This window comes from Gopherus flavomarginatus, chromosome 1 (assembly GCF_025201925.1).
Source record: "Gopherus flavomarginatus isolate rGopFla2 chromosome 1, rGopFla2.mat.asm, whole genome shotgun sequence".
Lineage (NCBI taxonomy): Eukaryota > Metazoa > Chordata > Testudines > Testudinidae > Gopherus > Gopherus flavomarginatus.
In genome coordinates, this window is record NC_066617.1 from 132,740,899 (window position 1) to 132,756,657 (window position 15,759).

Below are 15,759 nucleotides of genomic sequence, written 5' to 3' on the forward strand. Positions count from 1 at the left end.
ATATCATGAGCTCCCAATCTGAACAGGAATCAGAAGTGCCTGACCTGCTGTGTACCATGAAAAGAAACACCAGATTATTTTTGGCATTCATAGAGCAGTGCACACTGTGCGCTGTCACTTTTGGGCTCAGGAAACAAGCACTGAATAGTAGGATCACGTCATTATGCACGTCTGAGATGTTGAGTAGTGGCTGTAGAACTTTTGGATGCAGAAAGCCACCTTCCTGGAACTGTGCGCTCTCCCCAGCACTGCAGCACAAGGACACCAAAATGAGAGCTGCCTTCTCTGCAGAGAAGCATATGGTGATCACTGTGTGGAAGCTGGCAACTGCAAAATGCTACCAGTCGGTGGCAAATCACTTTGGAGTCGGGAAGTGTACAGTTGGGTCTGCATTAACGCAAGTGTGCAGAGCCATTAAATCGCATCCTGCTACAAAGGACTGTGACTCTTGGCAATGTGTGTGAAATAGTGGACGGCTTTGCAGCAGTGGGATACCATAACTGTAGTGGGGCAATAGCTGGCACACATATCCCAATTTTGGCGCCAGACCATCTTGCAACTGAGTACATCAGTAGAAAGGAGTACTGCTCTATGGTATTGCGGGCGCTTGTGGATCACTGTGGGTGTTTCACTGACATCAGCATGGGGTGATCTGGTAAGGTGCATGATGCATGCATCTTCGGGAATGCAGACCTGTACAGAAAGCTGCAAGCAGAGACTTTCTTCAGAAGATTCCAGTGGAGGATGTTTAAATGCCCATAGTGATCTAGGGAGATCCAGTGTATTCCTTATTCCTGTGGCTCATGAAGCTAGGGATTGAACTGGGACATGCTCTGTATAGTAACCAGTGAGGGTTTCTCCCCTTCCCAGCTGGCAGAAAGCAGGAAAGTATTTTAGCATTTTGTATTCCTCTGAGCCTATTGTCTCTTCCGTTGTCTAATAAAACTTGTCCTGAATCAAGCTGTTGGCCTGCCCCAGCTTAGTGAATCTGCCTATCGAGTTTGTATGATATCAAATAACAGTAAAAATGCAACACTGGGCAAGCATGACAATGGCTGAATATACATTTCAGAGTTCTTGGCTTTTGTGTTTTTCCCAAAAGTTATATTTTTACCAGGGTTCACTGAGACACTATAAATCTCAAGTGTGGTTGAGATGTCTGCAGAAACCTCAAGATAAAAATAAACCTTGTAATAAGAACCACTTATGTTTTGTTGGTGCCCACGTATAATAAATAATCTGTGCTCAAAGATATCAGCTGTAACTTGTAGATTGTGCCACTTAAGCACAGAGCAATCGCACTGCCGCACATGGAGGCAACCACTGTTACACCCTGTGTTGGGTGGAGTATAACTAATTGCTCTCTCTCTGCTTGTCTGCGTGGTCTGGACTCATGGCCTCACCTCCTCCCCATGTATCCTTGTCGCTGTACACCCCTGTGGAGTAGAAAGAGCTGCCCCTGCTATCAACATGGTATTGCTATTACACATGGTATAAGGTATCTGCCTTACACAAGCAGCACACAGAGGAAGGAAGGTTACTTATGCCATTTCCTCAAACCCCTACTGTGTTCATTGTGAGGGCAGGGCAGAATCTACCCCTAAGTGGTTGGGAGAGTTTTAAAACAAAGTTTGGGCATTTTATGTATAGTGCTTCAGCCAGTGTGATGCTTTCTAATATAATTGCAGGCCCATCACTCCTTTTAGAAGTAAGAATTTAAGTAATTAGCTCTCATTTTGAAAGAGGAATCTAATGAGTTTCTAATTTCTCTCTCGCAAACAATTTTTCAGCAAAGTTGTAACACGGAAGTCAGTTTTGACCCTTCTTAAATATTCCTGTGTGTTCTTCCTATGGCACAAGGAGTCTCGAAGTGTTTTAGAAGATATTTTTATCTGCACTACAATGATTTTAGTTCTGAGTGTAACGCAATGTACTATAACTATATATGGTGCTGTTACAGGTCATGATATTGCACTGTAAAATTCTGTCTTTTTATTTAAGAGGCAGTGTAGAGTATCAAGCTATTTCTAATGATGATTATGAAATAGTTTGAATACTTAACCAGTGAAGTTCCCAAGCTAAGCAATTATTTGTCAGTGAATACACAATAGGACAATACAACTGCTTCCCCATTCAGAACACTGTGCCATTCTATGTAATGTCCAACTTTTTTTATTTTTAATTCTGGACTTTCTGAGCCAGATTTTCAGGTGCTGTTAATTAGCACAGCTCTGTTGATCTCAGTGAAGCCAAGCTGATTTACACCAGCTGAGGGTCTGCCAGTTGGAGTGGGGTACATGGGTGCATGACATGGAATTGCAATGGAATGTTTCTAAGTTCAAAATCATAAGCAAGCAAAGTAAACCTTGTGTGTAATGTGTCCAAGGTCTATATAAACTGTTTATACTGTAGAGCTGGAATATGCTATTAATGGCAAAGTAGTTTAACTTGTCTGCCAAGGGGAGTATCTTTCTCTGTACAGAAGTGGAATTAAACTATTGTCCTAAAGTTGGGTTAAACCGGATCTGATTTATGCAGATTTATAAATTTATGATTTATACCTTGATTTATGCAGACCTAAAAATAGTTGAATTGGTCTAACTGGAGGAAAAAAAGTAAAAAAAAATAAATAAATAAAAAATGCAACGTTCTAAGCAATAATGCCTCAGAATGGGGACAGTGTTTGCTGAAGCTACTTTTTTGCCCTTCCAGTGCTCGTACTGGTTCTGATGTGTCTGCTGCAAAATCAAGAGTATTCTTTTAACGTGCTTTGCAGACCTGGTGCTAACTAGTACTAAGTTACTCAAAAAGGCAGTTGTGTCTCTCGCTCTTAACACAACAACATAATATGAAGGACCCACACAGGTAGAGTGGAATTCGAATGCTAAGTTTACTAACTGTATACATCATGCAAGGCTACATATATACACATACATTTCTGTTCTGGCAAGATTCCTGGTGGCTTCTGAGAGTGAGATCCACACGAGGAATACGAACTTTTTTAAATGGATACTTTCCAATTCCTGTATACTACAAAGATCAAAAGGAATCAGTCAGAAAAAAGGCTGTTTTTATTCCTACAAAAAAATGACCCTTCCTCTACCACCTTTTTGCTAAAGTTATGACCCATGCTTTATAAAAGGGTCACATTTTCCACCTGAAGAAAAACATTGCTGGTTTAGGGAGAAAAGAAAATCATGCAATTCACTTCCCAGGTGAAAAGAGAAATTAGTTGCAGGAGTTTTGCTTTAAGGATGGCTGTGCTGACTTAAAGGTAATCAAAATTGCTTAATTTAAATAGTTGTATGTGTGGACTAGTGCGGGGGGTGTTAAAGGGTCTGGAAGAAACCTACTTTTGGTAACTGCTTGCTTGGTGCTTTTGGTAAAACCAATTACCATTTATTGCTTTACATTTTATTTGTCCTGAAAAATTACCTCTGAAAACAGCATAAGTGATATCAATAGTCCATGTTTCTGTAGGTGAAGCTTAAAGTCACTTTTGCCCATAAGACCGCTAAGAAACTTACCAGGGAAAAGTTTGGTATTAAGTATAATTATTGTAACAATGATGAGAGTTAGTGCTCGGCATGCACAGTTGCTATCTGCACTTCAGATTAATATATTCAATTAGACCCAGGAAAGCTCACTGTAAAGCATACCCGATAAAAGAATAAACACGTTAAAAGTGGATGTATATTACATAGCAGTTTATAGAGGGAGAGCCACATCAGATAAAGGCATTAACTGTTAAATAAACTCATTAAAATGAAATAGTGAACAATTATGAGATCCACCCCAAGGAAAACCTGTTGTCTAGAAAATACTCTCTGCAGCAATGTCAGCTCAGGTGAAACTCTCAAATTTTCAGGAAATTATTGTATTGTTTTGCCTACCATTTTCAGAACTGTAGTTTCACACAGGTTGAGCTATAAATTGAACAGCGCAGTTGATGTGGCTTGCAATAACTTTATTCAATTTAAATATGGTTGGATGGGAGTAAAACAAGCATTCAGATAGCTATTTGGTCCTCTAATACACACACTCTCTATATTGTCCTCCTAGGCTCTGTGTAAGTAGTTTTTCTGGTATACTGTCATTCATAACTCTTCCAGACTTGACTACATGTTCTGAAGTTTAGTATTAGCCCCATATCCTGCAAATAGTCATGCCCATGCTTAGCTTTACATTTAGATATTTAAATTTGCAAAATTGGGAATTAAATTACTAACAGATGTTCTTGTACATACTGTAAATATTAGTTGAGTGTCCATTCAAATTCTGTTGACTTATTTCTGTTTAGGTTTTACCACTAGTTGACATTCTTGATCCTGTTATTATATTGACTCACACTCTCATGAACATCATTCAGTAGATGGCTACAAATAGCATATGAACCTATGTTTTATGAAGTGCATCCTTACACACCAACTTGAGTGAATTTATGGTAATCAACATATTGACTAAAAACTAGAGCTGACCTAAGGACAACAATTTAGTTTCACGTTAGAGCAAAAATAAAACCTTTAGAATATTTTCACACAAATGGAATGAGGGTAGAGTTTACAGAGACCCAGAACACCATGGTGGAAGTGAATACAAGACGGACTTTATTTTCTGCATACACAGGCTTATAACTGCCTGCCTTATACCCACTAGTGGCTCTGTCTTTTCACAGCTCACACACCAAAGAAACAGGAGAGAAAGTAGGGACTTTAACGTGAGTCTCCCACGTGCCAGGCCAGTGTCCTACCTACCACGATAGAGAGTCCCTCCCTCCCTGATCTAAAGACCTGCCTATCAAAAGTTTTGTGGAAACCAATACATCTCTGGAAAACATTGAAACGTTGATGAAACAGCATATTTCAGCAAAAATGTTGTAACTAGTTCTACTTAAAACACTCTCAAACCAAAATAAGGCCCTATTCACGCAAACACTTTTGCATGTACTTAACTTAGAGCACATGACCACTAATTTCAATGAGGCTACTTGCATGCTTTAAGTTAAGCACAAGCAAAAGGGTTGGCAGGACACTGCCTAAAAATCTGTGTACCTCCCACACAGGCAGCCATCCCTTCAAGCAAACAGCTTTCCTCCTTCCTTGAAAGATCAAGAGACTTTGAGTTTGTTGGACCAGCAGGGAAAATGATTCCAGAGCATGAAGCACCCTCTGTCACTCTATACTGTGCCTTGCAGGAGATGCAGATTGGGTGGAGCAGCACAGGTTGGGGAGAGGGAAAAGTGACTTCGTGCCAAATTGGAAACAAAAAATACCAGAATGCTCATAACTTGTTCTTGTCCCAGATTTTGCAAACTGAAGAGGTTCATAATCGTTCACGTAAATGTTTATCTAAAGCTTTGAATGTGGGAAGTTCACTGTGTTGTTTTCTCTGTCTTCAGATAGTAAATGCCTTTGTGGGAAATCTAGGTTAAAATTTGCAAAATCCCTGTATGACCAAAGTCCCATTTTCAAAAGGGACTTAGGAACCTAAATCCCAATGATTTTAATAGTCTAAGGGCTTGTCTACTTGAACATTAATTGATGGCAAACTGGGATGTTAATCTACTCCATGCTGGCCTGCTGCACATTAACTTACATGTGTACCCTGGTGCTGTGCGCTAAACGTTCTGTGGTGCATTTTTATCTACCCTGCTGTGAAGCAGGAATAGATTGAAGTGCAATAGAGAACTTTTAATGTATGGCAGCAGGGTCCACACAGACAGCTAGACTGTGGCAGGCTAGTGTGGGGTAGATTCACACCCCAGCTTGCCACGAACTAAGTGTTTGTACAGATAAGCCATTAGGCCCTACTATCTTTGAAATGGGACTTAATCTCCTTTGTCATGTGGGCACTTCTGTTAATTTTTTTTCTTTCAGGGTAAAGTTAATTGCAAAGTGTTTAATAAAACCTTGAGAAAAGCAAATGTTATTTCCACAAACTGTGCTGAAGGATGAGCTCAGATTGCTATTACAGGGTAAAAGCATGTTTGCTTCTACATCCTGGCTTGATGGATCACAAAATGCAGGCACCTCTTCAGAAGAACCTCGCTGGACTCTAAACTCAACAAAATGGCAGTGTTTGAAAAACACTTGCCTCTGAATCTCATGTGTACTTGTCACCAAATCCACTCGCTCTGTTCTAATAGGATTTAAACCCATCAAAACAAGCCAGTGAGCAACAGCTGGGAGTCTACTACAGGCCACCTAATCAGGTAGAAGAGGTGGATGAGGCTTTTTTCAAACAACTAACAAAATCATCCAAAGCCCAAGATTTGGTGGTGATGGGGGACTTCAACTATCCAGATATATGTTGGGAAAATAACACCGCGGGGCACAGACTATCCAATAAGTTCCTGGACTGCATTGCAGACAACTTTTTATTTCAAAAAGTTGAAAAAGCTACTAGGGGGGAAGCTGTTCTAGACTTGATTTTAACAAATAGGGAGGAACTTGTTGAGAATTTGAAAGTAGAAGGAAGCTTGGGTGAAAGTGATCATGAAATCATAGAGTTTGCAATTCTAAGGAAGGGTAGAAGGGAGTACAGCAGAATAGAGACAATGGATTTCAGGAAGGCGGATTTTGGTAAGCTCAGAGAGCTGATAGGTAAGGTCCCATGGGAATCAAGACTGAGGGGAAAAACAACTGAGGAGAGTTGGCAGTTTTTCAAAGGGACGCTATTAAGGGCCCAAAAGCAAGCTATTCCGATGGGTAGGAAAGATAGAAAATGTGGCAAAAGACCACCTTGGCTTAACCATGAGATCTTGCGTGACCTACAAAATAAAAAGGCGTCATATAAAAAATGGAAACTAAGTCAGATTACAAAGGATGAATATAGGCAAATAACACAGGAATGCAGAGGCAAGATTAGAAAGGCAAAGGCACAAAACGAACTCAAACTAGCTATGGGAATAAAGGGAAACAAGAAGACTTTTTATCAATACATTAGAAGCAAGAGGAAGACCAAGGACAGGGTAGGCCCACTGCTCAGTAAGGAGGGGGAAACAGTAATGGGAGACTTGGAAATGGCAGAGATGCTTAATGACTTCTTTGTTTCGTCTTCACTGAGCAGTCTGAAGGAATGTCTAATATAGTGAATGCTTACGGGAAGAGGGTAGATTTAGAAGATAAAATAAAAAAAGAGCAAGTAAAAAATCACATAGAAAAGTTAGATGCCTGCAAGTCACCAGGGCCTGATGAAATGCATCCTAGAATACTCAAGGAGTTAATAGAAGAGGTATCTGAGCCTCTAGCTATTATCTTTGGGAAATCATGGGAGACGGGGGAGATTCCAGAAGACTGGAAGGGGGCAAATATAGTGCCCATCTATAAAAAGGGAAATAAAAACAACCCAGGAAACTACAGACCAGTTAGTTTAACTTCTATGCCAGGGAAGATAATGGAGCAGATAATTAAAGAAATCATCTGCAAACACTTGGAAGGTGGTAAGGTGATAGGGAATAGCCAGCATGGATTTGTAAAGAACAAATCGTGTCAAACTAATCTGATAGCGTTCTTTGATAGGATAACGAGCCTTGTGGATAAGGGAGAAGCGGTGGATGTGATATAGCTAGACTTTAGTAAGGCATTTGATACGGTCTCGCATGATATTCTTATAGATAAACTAGGAAAGTACAATTTAGATGGAGCTACTATAAGGTGGGTGCATAACTGGCTGGATAACCGTTCTCAGAGAGTAGTTGTTAATGGCTTCCAATCTTGCTGGAAAGGTATAACAAGTGGGGTTCTGCAGGGGTCTGTTTTGGGACCGGTTCTGTTCAATATCTTCGTCAACGATTTAGATGTTGGCATAGAAAGTACGTTTATTAAGTTTGTGCACGATACCAAACTGGGAGGATTGCAACTGCTTTGGAGGACAGGGTCAAAATTCAAAATGATCTGGACAAATTGGAGAAATGGTCTGAGGTAAACAGGATGAAGTTCAATAAAGACAAATGCAAAGTGCTCCACTTACGAAGGAACAATCAGTTTCACACATACAGAATGGGAAGAGACTGTCTAGGAAGGAGTATGGCAGAAAGAGATCTAGGGGTCATAGTAGACCACAAGCCTAATATGAGTCAACAGTGTGATACTGTTGCAAAAAAAGCAAACGTGATTCTGGGATGCATTAACAGGTGTGTTGTAAACAAGATACGAGAAGTCGTTCTTCTGCTTTACTCTGCGCTAGTTAGGCCTCAGCTGGAGTATTGTGTCCAGTTCTGGGCACCGCATTTCAAGAAAGATGTGGAGAAATTGGAGAGGGTCCAGAGAAGAGCAACAAGAATGATTAAAGGTCTTGAGAACATGACCTATGAAGGAAGGCTGAAGGAATTGGGTTTGTTTAGTTTGGAAAAGAGAAGACTGAGAGGGGACATGATAGCAGTTTTCAGGTATCTAAAAGGGTGTCATCAGGAGGAGGGAGAAAACTTGTTCACCTTAGCCTCCAATGATAGAACAAGAAGCAATGGGCTTAAACTGCAGCAAGGGAGATTTAGGTTGGACATTAGGAAAAAGTTCCTAACTGTCAGGGTAGTTAAACACTGGAATAGATTGCCTAGGGAAGTTGTGGAATCTTCATCTCTGGAGATATTTAAGAGTAGGTTAGATAAATGTCTATTAGGGATGGTCTAGACAATATTTGGTCCTGCCATGAGGGCAGGGGACTGGACTCGATGACCTCTCGAGGTCCCTTCCAGTCCTAGAGTCTATGAGTCTATGAGCTTTCACACAGAGCACCTCCATTTTATTTTTTCAGGGCTCCGAGTAGAAGGCCTGTTCAGAAGGTCAGCCAGCATACAAACTATCAAAGAGGTTCATAAACTGTATAATCAGGGTAAGTCACCATCCTCTCATTGCTTTAAATTAATAACACTCTAAAGGCCACATGGATGTTGTATCTGTTGGTGACACAGTATCGCTATCTTTCATGTAATTAGTTAATCATAAACCCATTTGTAACCTAAAATGTCATATTAGTGTAAGCAGTAATACAGAAACCTGAAAGATAACGACAGGCATTTAAAGTTTTCTGAATAATGAGTCATCAATTGATGTCAGAGCTGGAGTTTACAAGATCTGAAGCAGCTAATGAATTATGAGGCTTAAGTCAAAAATGGTCTACTTTTTCATAAACAATTGCATTGCCTCAATGCTCAGTAGGTTACTGCAGTTAGTTACAAATTATCCAGAGCAGGATCTTCTTGTCATTTTGTCTCTAGTGTTTTTCCATGATAATGACAATGAAATATAATTTTACACAACAGTTTGTGAAATGTGTTGAATTCATTTGCTGAAATGTCTTTTTGAGGTGAATCTCTTGAAGCTAGATTATTAAAACTCCATTTAAAAAAGTACAACGTGACAATGTTAAGATTTTGCAGCAGCTGAAAACAAGGAGGTTTTCTTTTTCTAACTGTGGTTTGGAACACAGTTTTTAAACATAATAAAAGATATGTTGAAATATTTAACTGAGGAATCATCCTTTTGGTCTTCTAGGGAAGCCAGTGAATTTTGATGACTATGGAGATATCCATATTCCTGCTGTTATTCTGAAGACTTTCCTCAGGGAACTCCCACAGCCTTTGCTAACCTTTGAATCCTACGATCAAATCCTTGGAATCACTAGTGAGTATAAATCACTTATGTCATGAGTTTTATATTTGTAATTGATCTGGGTTTGGCTAATTTATAATGACTCAGTCATTAACCCATGACACAGTAGGATTTGTATAGGAACGGTCATCTCCAATAAGCTGCAGGCATTAGACTGGGATCTCAAGGTCCCAGCCTGCAGGCCATCTACAGCCCAAGAACCTCCCCACTGTGGCCTGCGGAGGAGAGACGCATGCAGCCACACTGCCGGCTCTGTCTGCTGCAGGTGCTGCCCCATGCAGCTCCCATTGGCTGGGGGAGACGGACAGAGATACCATCACTAGTTGCCAGGCAGAGTCAGCCATGGAGGCAGCATCATTAGTTGCTAGGCAGAGTCAGCCATGGAGGCTGTCACTTTTTCCCACAATGAATATAAAGAAGTCAAAATACCGAACACAACTATCTGAGGCACATCTTGCTGCAGTCCTGAAGGTTTCAACTGCTCAGTCACTGAGGCCAAACATCAACAAACTGACAGAACTGAAGTGTTGCCAGGTGTCTGGCAAACACTGAAAACTCTCTGGCAGGCAAAGAATTTTATAAAGTTGTATGACAGTTTTATTATTTCTAAGAAATTCAAAATTAAAAAAATATAATATAAACATTTTCTTTTTTGAACACCGTCTTCAGTGACATTGTCCCGCTGGGAGGATTTGAGAACTGGCACTGGCCCTAAGGTAAATTGAGTTTGAGACCCCTGCACTAGACTGATCCGATAGCAAGCATAACTTTCGATCCAATAGAGGACAGAGGTAAAAATCCATGGCCAAGACTTTCAGAAATAGGACCCTGAAATTAGACTGCAAGTCCATATTTAGGCATCTGCCTGATTTTCAAAAGTCCTGAGCAGCTAACAACTTCCAGCCTGACAGGTGCATAAGAGTTTCTGAAACTCGGGATTTCTGAAAATAGACCATGGGCCTAAATACAGACTTAGTAGCCTCATTTTGGATTTCTATATTTGAAAATCTTGACCCATGTTGAAGTACAGAACAGCATATTATTATATATTTATAGTACAATATATTAATATGCACCTTTTCTTCCACCCCCACTTTGCTCTATTCCCTTTTCCCATACTAAACTCCCTTGTTCAAAGGTGTTTCTGTTCTTTTTGTATGTTTTTTATATGATGCTTTGCATCCTGGAGTTTTTCAAAATGCTTTTAGAAGCTATTTACTGCTCCATATAAAAATCACTTCACTGCTAAAGTGCAACTGCCCTTGGGGATGGAAGTTGGCAGCCAGATGGGGATCAGTGTGCAGTGAGGAAGTTAAGCAAGGGAGGAATTTGGAACAATGCCACCAGGGCAAACTCCACTCTTATGGAAGCATCCTATGTGATATGTAATGTCTGCACAGAGCAGGTAGGAGCTTGAAGATTTAGCCCCAAAGGCCCACACATGGGCTTCTCGCTTTAACCAAGGTTTATTCATTTATTTGTACTGCAATCCTGCCTTATCAAGAATTGAGCAAGATTTCCAGCGTGCTTTACTCAATTACTTCAAAACATTGGACCACACTCAGGTACACCAGTTCAACCCCAGTGTCTTCATCTGCACTGGTGAAATTGTGGTAGTAGAATTTGGCCCAGCCTACGTATATTTCATTGAAATTTTAGTAGAACTACTACTCTGGAATAAAATATTAGGGAACAAACCAGATTGACTTAAAGCTTAGAGAGGGGAATATATTAATTATCTAAAGGGCTGACATCACATGAATCTACTGGTGATAAAACTTCAATCATGTGGCCTTTTTCCAGGCATTGAGAATATTTTATGCTGACAGAGTAACTCAATATATTCTAGTATGTCTGGCATTTAGTACACGCTGCTTGGAGAGACCTATTCTTCTATCCACTGGTTTCATTCTGGGTGGGTTCTAAATTCTGGTAAGCATTGAGTCAACAGAACTTTCGTTCACAATTTGTGACTGAGTGTTTGTTCTAACCAGGTGCTCCTTGAGGTGGGGGTAACTAAGGGTTGGTTGCTTCCAGAACAGTTTGTTCATACTCTGCTAATAACTGAGAGACTCTGCTGTTGGAAAGCTGATATTGTTATCAGTGGGGGTGACTCTGTTGCGGCTGGTGACTATGATTTTCAGGCAGGGACTGTCGTTTGGTTATATGTTTGCATAGTACAATGGGGTCCTGATCCATAAATGTGGCTCCTAGGCATTATTGCAAAACAAAGAAGAAGAAGAAGAAAAGTTGAACATGTCCCTGATCCTGCAGCCACCTATGCACATATTTAGCTTTGCTCATGTGAGTGATAATCCAGGGTACAGTGTAAATTAATAACTAAATTTTGTTTAAAGCTTTCATGGAGTTCTATGCAATTTACTGTGTGGGGGTCTTTTGGAGAACACCTTAAAATATATTCTAATGTTCATGTAATTGGAAGTCAAATAGACTAGCTAAGTGGTTCAGGGTGTCGTTTACTTTCCCCTTGGAGTCTTGGGTTTAAACCCTATGTAGCTTATCAGTGAAAATGAATTTAATGATGTCAAGCTAGTTTCTAGAGAACGCATATCCACAGAAATCACCATCTTGTCAGTCTCTGCCTAGGACTTGAACATGGAGGATTGTTGCAGGGTCACAACAGAGGTATGTTTGCAGGTATATGAGTAAGGAGAGAGCATTTTGAGTGGCAGGGGTCTCATTGACAGTTGATTCAGGGAATAAATATAGGGCAGCTGTACCCAATACATAAAGAGAGGTAATGGGATTCAAATTTAGGACCATGAAATTTCCCTCTAGCAAAGAAACAGCTTCAGCTCACTCATCTGGTAGAGAGAATAGTCTGAGGGTTATTCTCAGGCTCTGAGCTGTGCTATCCAGTGATTATATGAGAGGCTGGGAATCATGTGTTTTAGATTCTATTCATAACTATCAATGACTAACATCATGATTTTTTATTAACTTCACTTCTGTCTCTCAGTTCTCTTGTTTGTAAAAGTGGGCATAATAATCCTTGCCTGCTTCACAGGGATAGTGCAAGGCTTAATTAATACTTGGAAGGTGCTTTGAAAATCTCAGTTGAAAGTGTTTTCACAGTCCAAAGTCATGCCACTAATTATTATCCTGTAACAGAGATTATCCTGTATTATCCTGTAACTCACCATTCCAGCACCTCCTGCTGGTGGTCTTGGGAATTAGCTCTGTACGTTAGTGCACCCTCTTTGGGTGGTTCCTCACCACCATCACTCCTGTTCCAGGACCCATGTCTCTCCAAGAACTCTGGCATCCTCTTCAGCAGCACAGCCCTCCATCCATGCCATACACTGCCCCTCCCTTCAGGGAGACCTGCAGTCCACTGTTCAGCCACTTTCCTTAATGGCTACTGCACCAAATTGACCACTTCCTCATAGCCCCAGCATCCTTGTTGCCCTTGCCTCAGGGCTTCAGCCTGCAATACCCAGCAGCCAGCCAGGAGCTGTCTCTTGCTCCCCCAGTCCCTGCTAGCAGCACTGCTCTATCTAGGGTGCTGACAGTTCTCTCAGCCCTCCAGAAACACAGTCCTTTCTCCTGGGGCTCCCAGCAGACAACTGCACTCCTCTGCCCTGCAGCTCCCTTTTTATATTGGCCTGCCTGGCCCTGATTGTCTGCTCCCTTCAGACCCTTTCTAATTGGCTGCCTCCAGTGCAGCCTCCCTAGGGCTGCTTTTAATCCCTTTTCTGCCTGTGAGGGGCAGCTGCCTCATCACATATCCCAACAAAGGGAAACAGTGTACACAGATCAAGCTAAATTCAGTTCTCACTTACAGAGATGTAAATCCAAAGTAACTTCACCAGATTTTTGCAGGTGTCACTGAGCATATAAATTGTCCAGAAAAGAAAATTGCAACCTTGTCTATATTTTTATGCCTATTGGATTACATTACATATTACCTTGATATTACAGGTGTGGAAAGCAGTTTACGAGTGACGAGCTGTAAACAAGTAATCCAAGGACTTCCTGAGCACAATTATGTTGTTCTGAAATACTTGATATGCTTCCTTCATATGGTGAGTATAGGCAAAATTCCCATAATTCTGGCAGACTGTTTTTTTAAAGTCTGATTTTGCAAAATTCAACATTTAAAATAAAAGAAAGAGAAGAAAGATATTGAAGAATCGGAGAAATGCAAAAAGGCTGTTGTGCATTAATTGTCAATGCAGCAGCTTCAAGCTGCAGCACATCTCCTCTTCTAATAAAAGTCAGAGTTGAATAATGACCTCAGTGATAACTTCAATATAAAACTCTGTATAAATAATTGAAACCACGGTGTAAATAGAACTAAAACCTCACATTTGCTAATGTGTTTGAAAGGGACACTTCCACATTTCTATTGCTTTTAATTATTTGATTTATTTTACTTCCCCTTTTTGTGTGAAATAACTTTTTAGAAAAAGCTTGGAAATAATGTTTCCCCCCTAGCGATTAAATAAACAAGCCTGTAAAGCCTTTAGTGCCAGAGAAAGGTGTTGGATCAGTAGCCCCTGGAGTCCAAAGTCATCTATTTATCCACAGAAGAGCAATATAGCAGTAGTAGCAGCAATGCAATCTCCCTTCCTACTGCCCAATTTGCCATCTCTCTAGGCTAACTTTTTCAAGCCTCGATGCTTAAATTTAAGCCCCTTAATATATATTTATGAGGCATCTATGTAAAGCAGCCTGATTTTCAGAGTGCTGGGCACTCACAAATCCTGTTAAATTCTGAGACACTTTGCTGATTTATACCATCTGAGGAATTGGTCCTCAGGGGAAGACCTTGTGTGCCATGTACTTGTGAGCCACATTTCAGAAACAAGTTATTTTAATGCCTCTTTAAAGCAAAACCCCACCAAAAAACAGTATTAAAGGAAACATACTGATATAACCCCGATGCACACAGGACTAGTGGGTGCCTTTCATACCTACATGTTCATTTATCATTACTTAACTGAACTCCAAAAGCTATTATAAAAATCCTCACGTCATTTGCTATTATTTCAGCAACTGATATCTCTCCTCAGTGTTTTGAATCGTGTAAGTGCCTTTGTTCCAATAATAGATACACCATCTCAACACACTTCTTAAGAGCTGAACACTTGAGGTGTTAATGAGGTGTGCAAAAGTACTACATAGTGTTTTCTGTAATTGGGCAACAGAACATAGCATTTATTTTTGAGTGTGCCTTGTTATGTAAAACACAGAGTCAAGTTGATATTAGCACTCAGATCTGCAATTTTTGCTGATCTGTAGCTTTTAATCTTTCACGTTTGAGGGAGTGTTTGCATTCATAAAGGTCAAGGTAATGTGAAACAACCTGGAAGCTAGAGATTTCTATTCATCATAGGTCAGGTGTGCTATGCAAGCAGCCATAATTCAAACTTGAATACACGGCTCTTCCAGTAATCCCAATTTTTACCTGTGACCATCACCCTTCTTACGTATAAGAGGCAATTTAATTCCCTCACAAGCTCAGCCTTGAGTAGTGCAAGAGGTACTTGTGGTAATTTTATGAAGTGGGATGAAATGTAATCACAAGATACAGTTTTTAAAGATGGTACATTTGATTCAAGCTTCTCAGCAAAAGACCCACACTTTGCTCTGCAGTCTCTACTCCCTTACTTAACGACACATCTTCTTGTGACCAAGGGACACTACAACAAGACAATGTGATTCCAACAGCAGTAAAATACCTGAGTTATGGGAATGGCTCCAAGTCCTTTGACCTTAGACTAGCAGTGAATGATTCCTTCAATAATGAGCCCAGCATACCGAAAAAGGAGCAAACTGTCTATTCCCCACTCAAGAATATCTCAGGCTGCTAGAAAGTGATCATTTTGGGTAGTAGCAGTACCTGGCCACTCAGAGCAGATCTGAGCAGTGGAAAGCGTTGGATGTTTATACAGCAGCTATGCAATGTCCCCCAGTTGAGGTATCCAGGCATTACCACAATACAAATAACAAGGGGAAAACAAGCCATGTCTTCAAGACTCAGGCCCTAAATGGTGCTCACAAAAGATTTACATGCATGGATGCTCAGCTGAGATCATCAAATGTGTGTGCGTGCACAAACAAGTCTTTGTACGTACAAGTTTCCATTGGCATGTGCAGTTAGTTGATTTATGCATGAATAGAT

General features: G+C 40.5%; 2 protein-coding genes across 4 annotated transcripts in view; both read left to right on the forward strand.

Moving 5' to 3' along the window:
* ARHGAP8 (Rho GTPase activating protein 8) overlaps nucleotides 1-15,759 on the forward strand; it is a 111,234-nt gene that overhangs the window by 93,171 nt on the left and 2,304 nt on the right. For all 3 annotated transcript variants that reach the window (XM_050924891.1, XM_050924901.1, XM_050924912.1), the window contains 3 exons: nucleotides 8,755-8,832; nucleotides 9,495-9,623; nucleotides 13,554-13,657. In XM_050924891.1, the coding sequence (XP_050780848.1) occupies nucleotides 8,755-8,832; nucleotides 9,495-9,623; nucleotides 13,554-13,657 (311 nt within the window). The remainder of the gene's footprint in view (nucleotides 1-8,754; nucleotides 8,833-9,494; nucleotides 9,624-13,553; nucleotides 13,658-15,759) is intronic.
* UPK3A (uroplakin 3A) overlaps nucleotides 1-15,759 on the forward strand; it is an 897,123-nt gene that overhangs the window by 64,354 nt on the left and 817,010 nt on the right. The gene's annotated exons all lie outside the window — the stretch shown is intronic.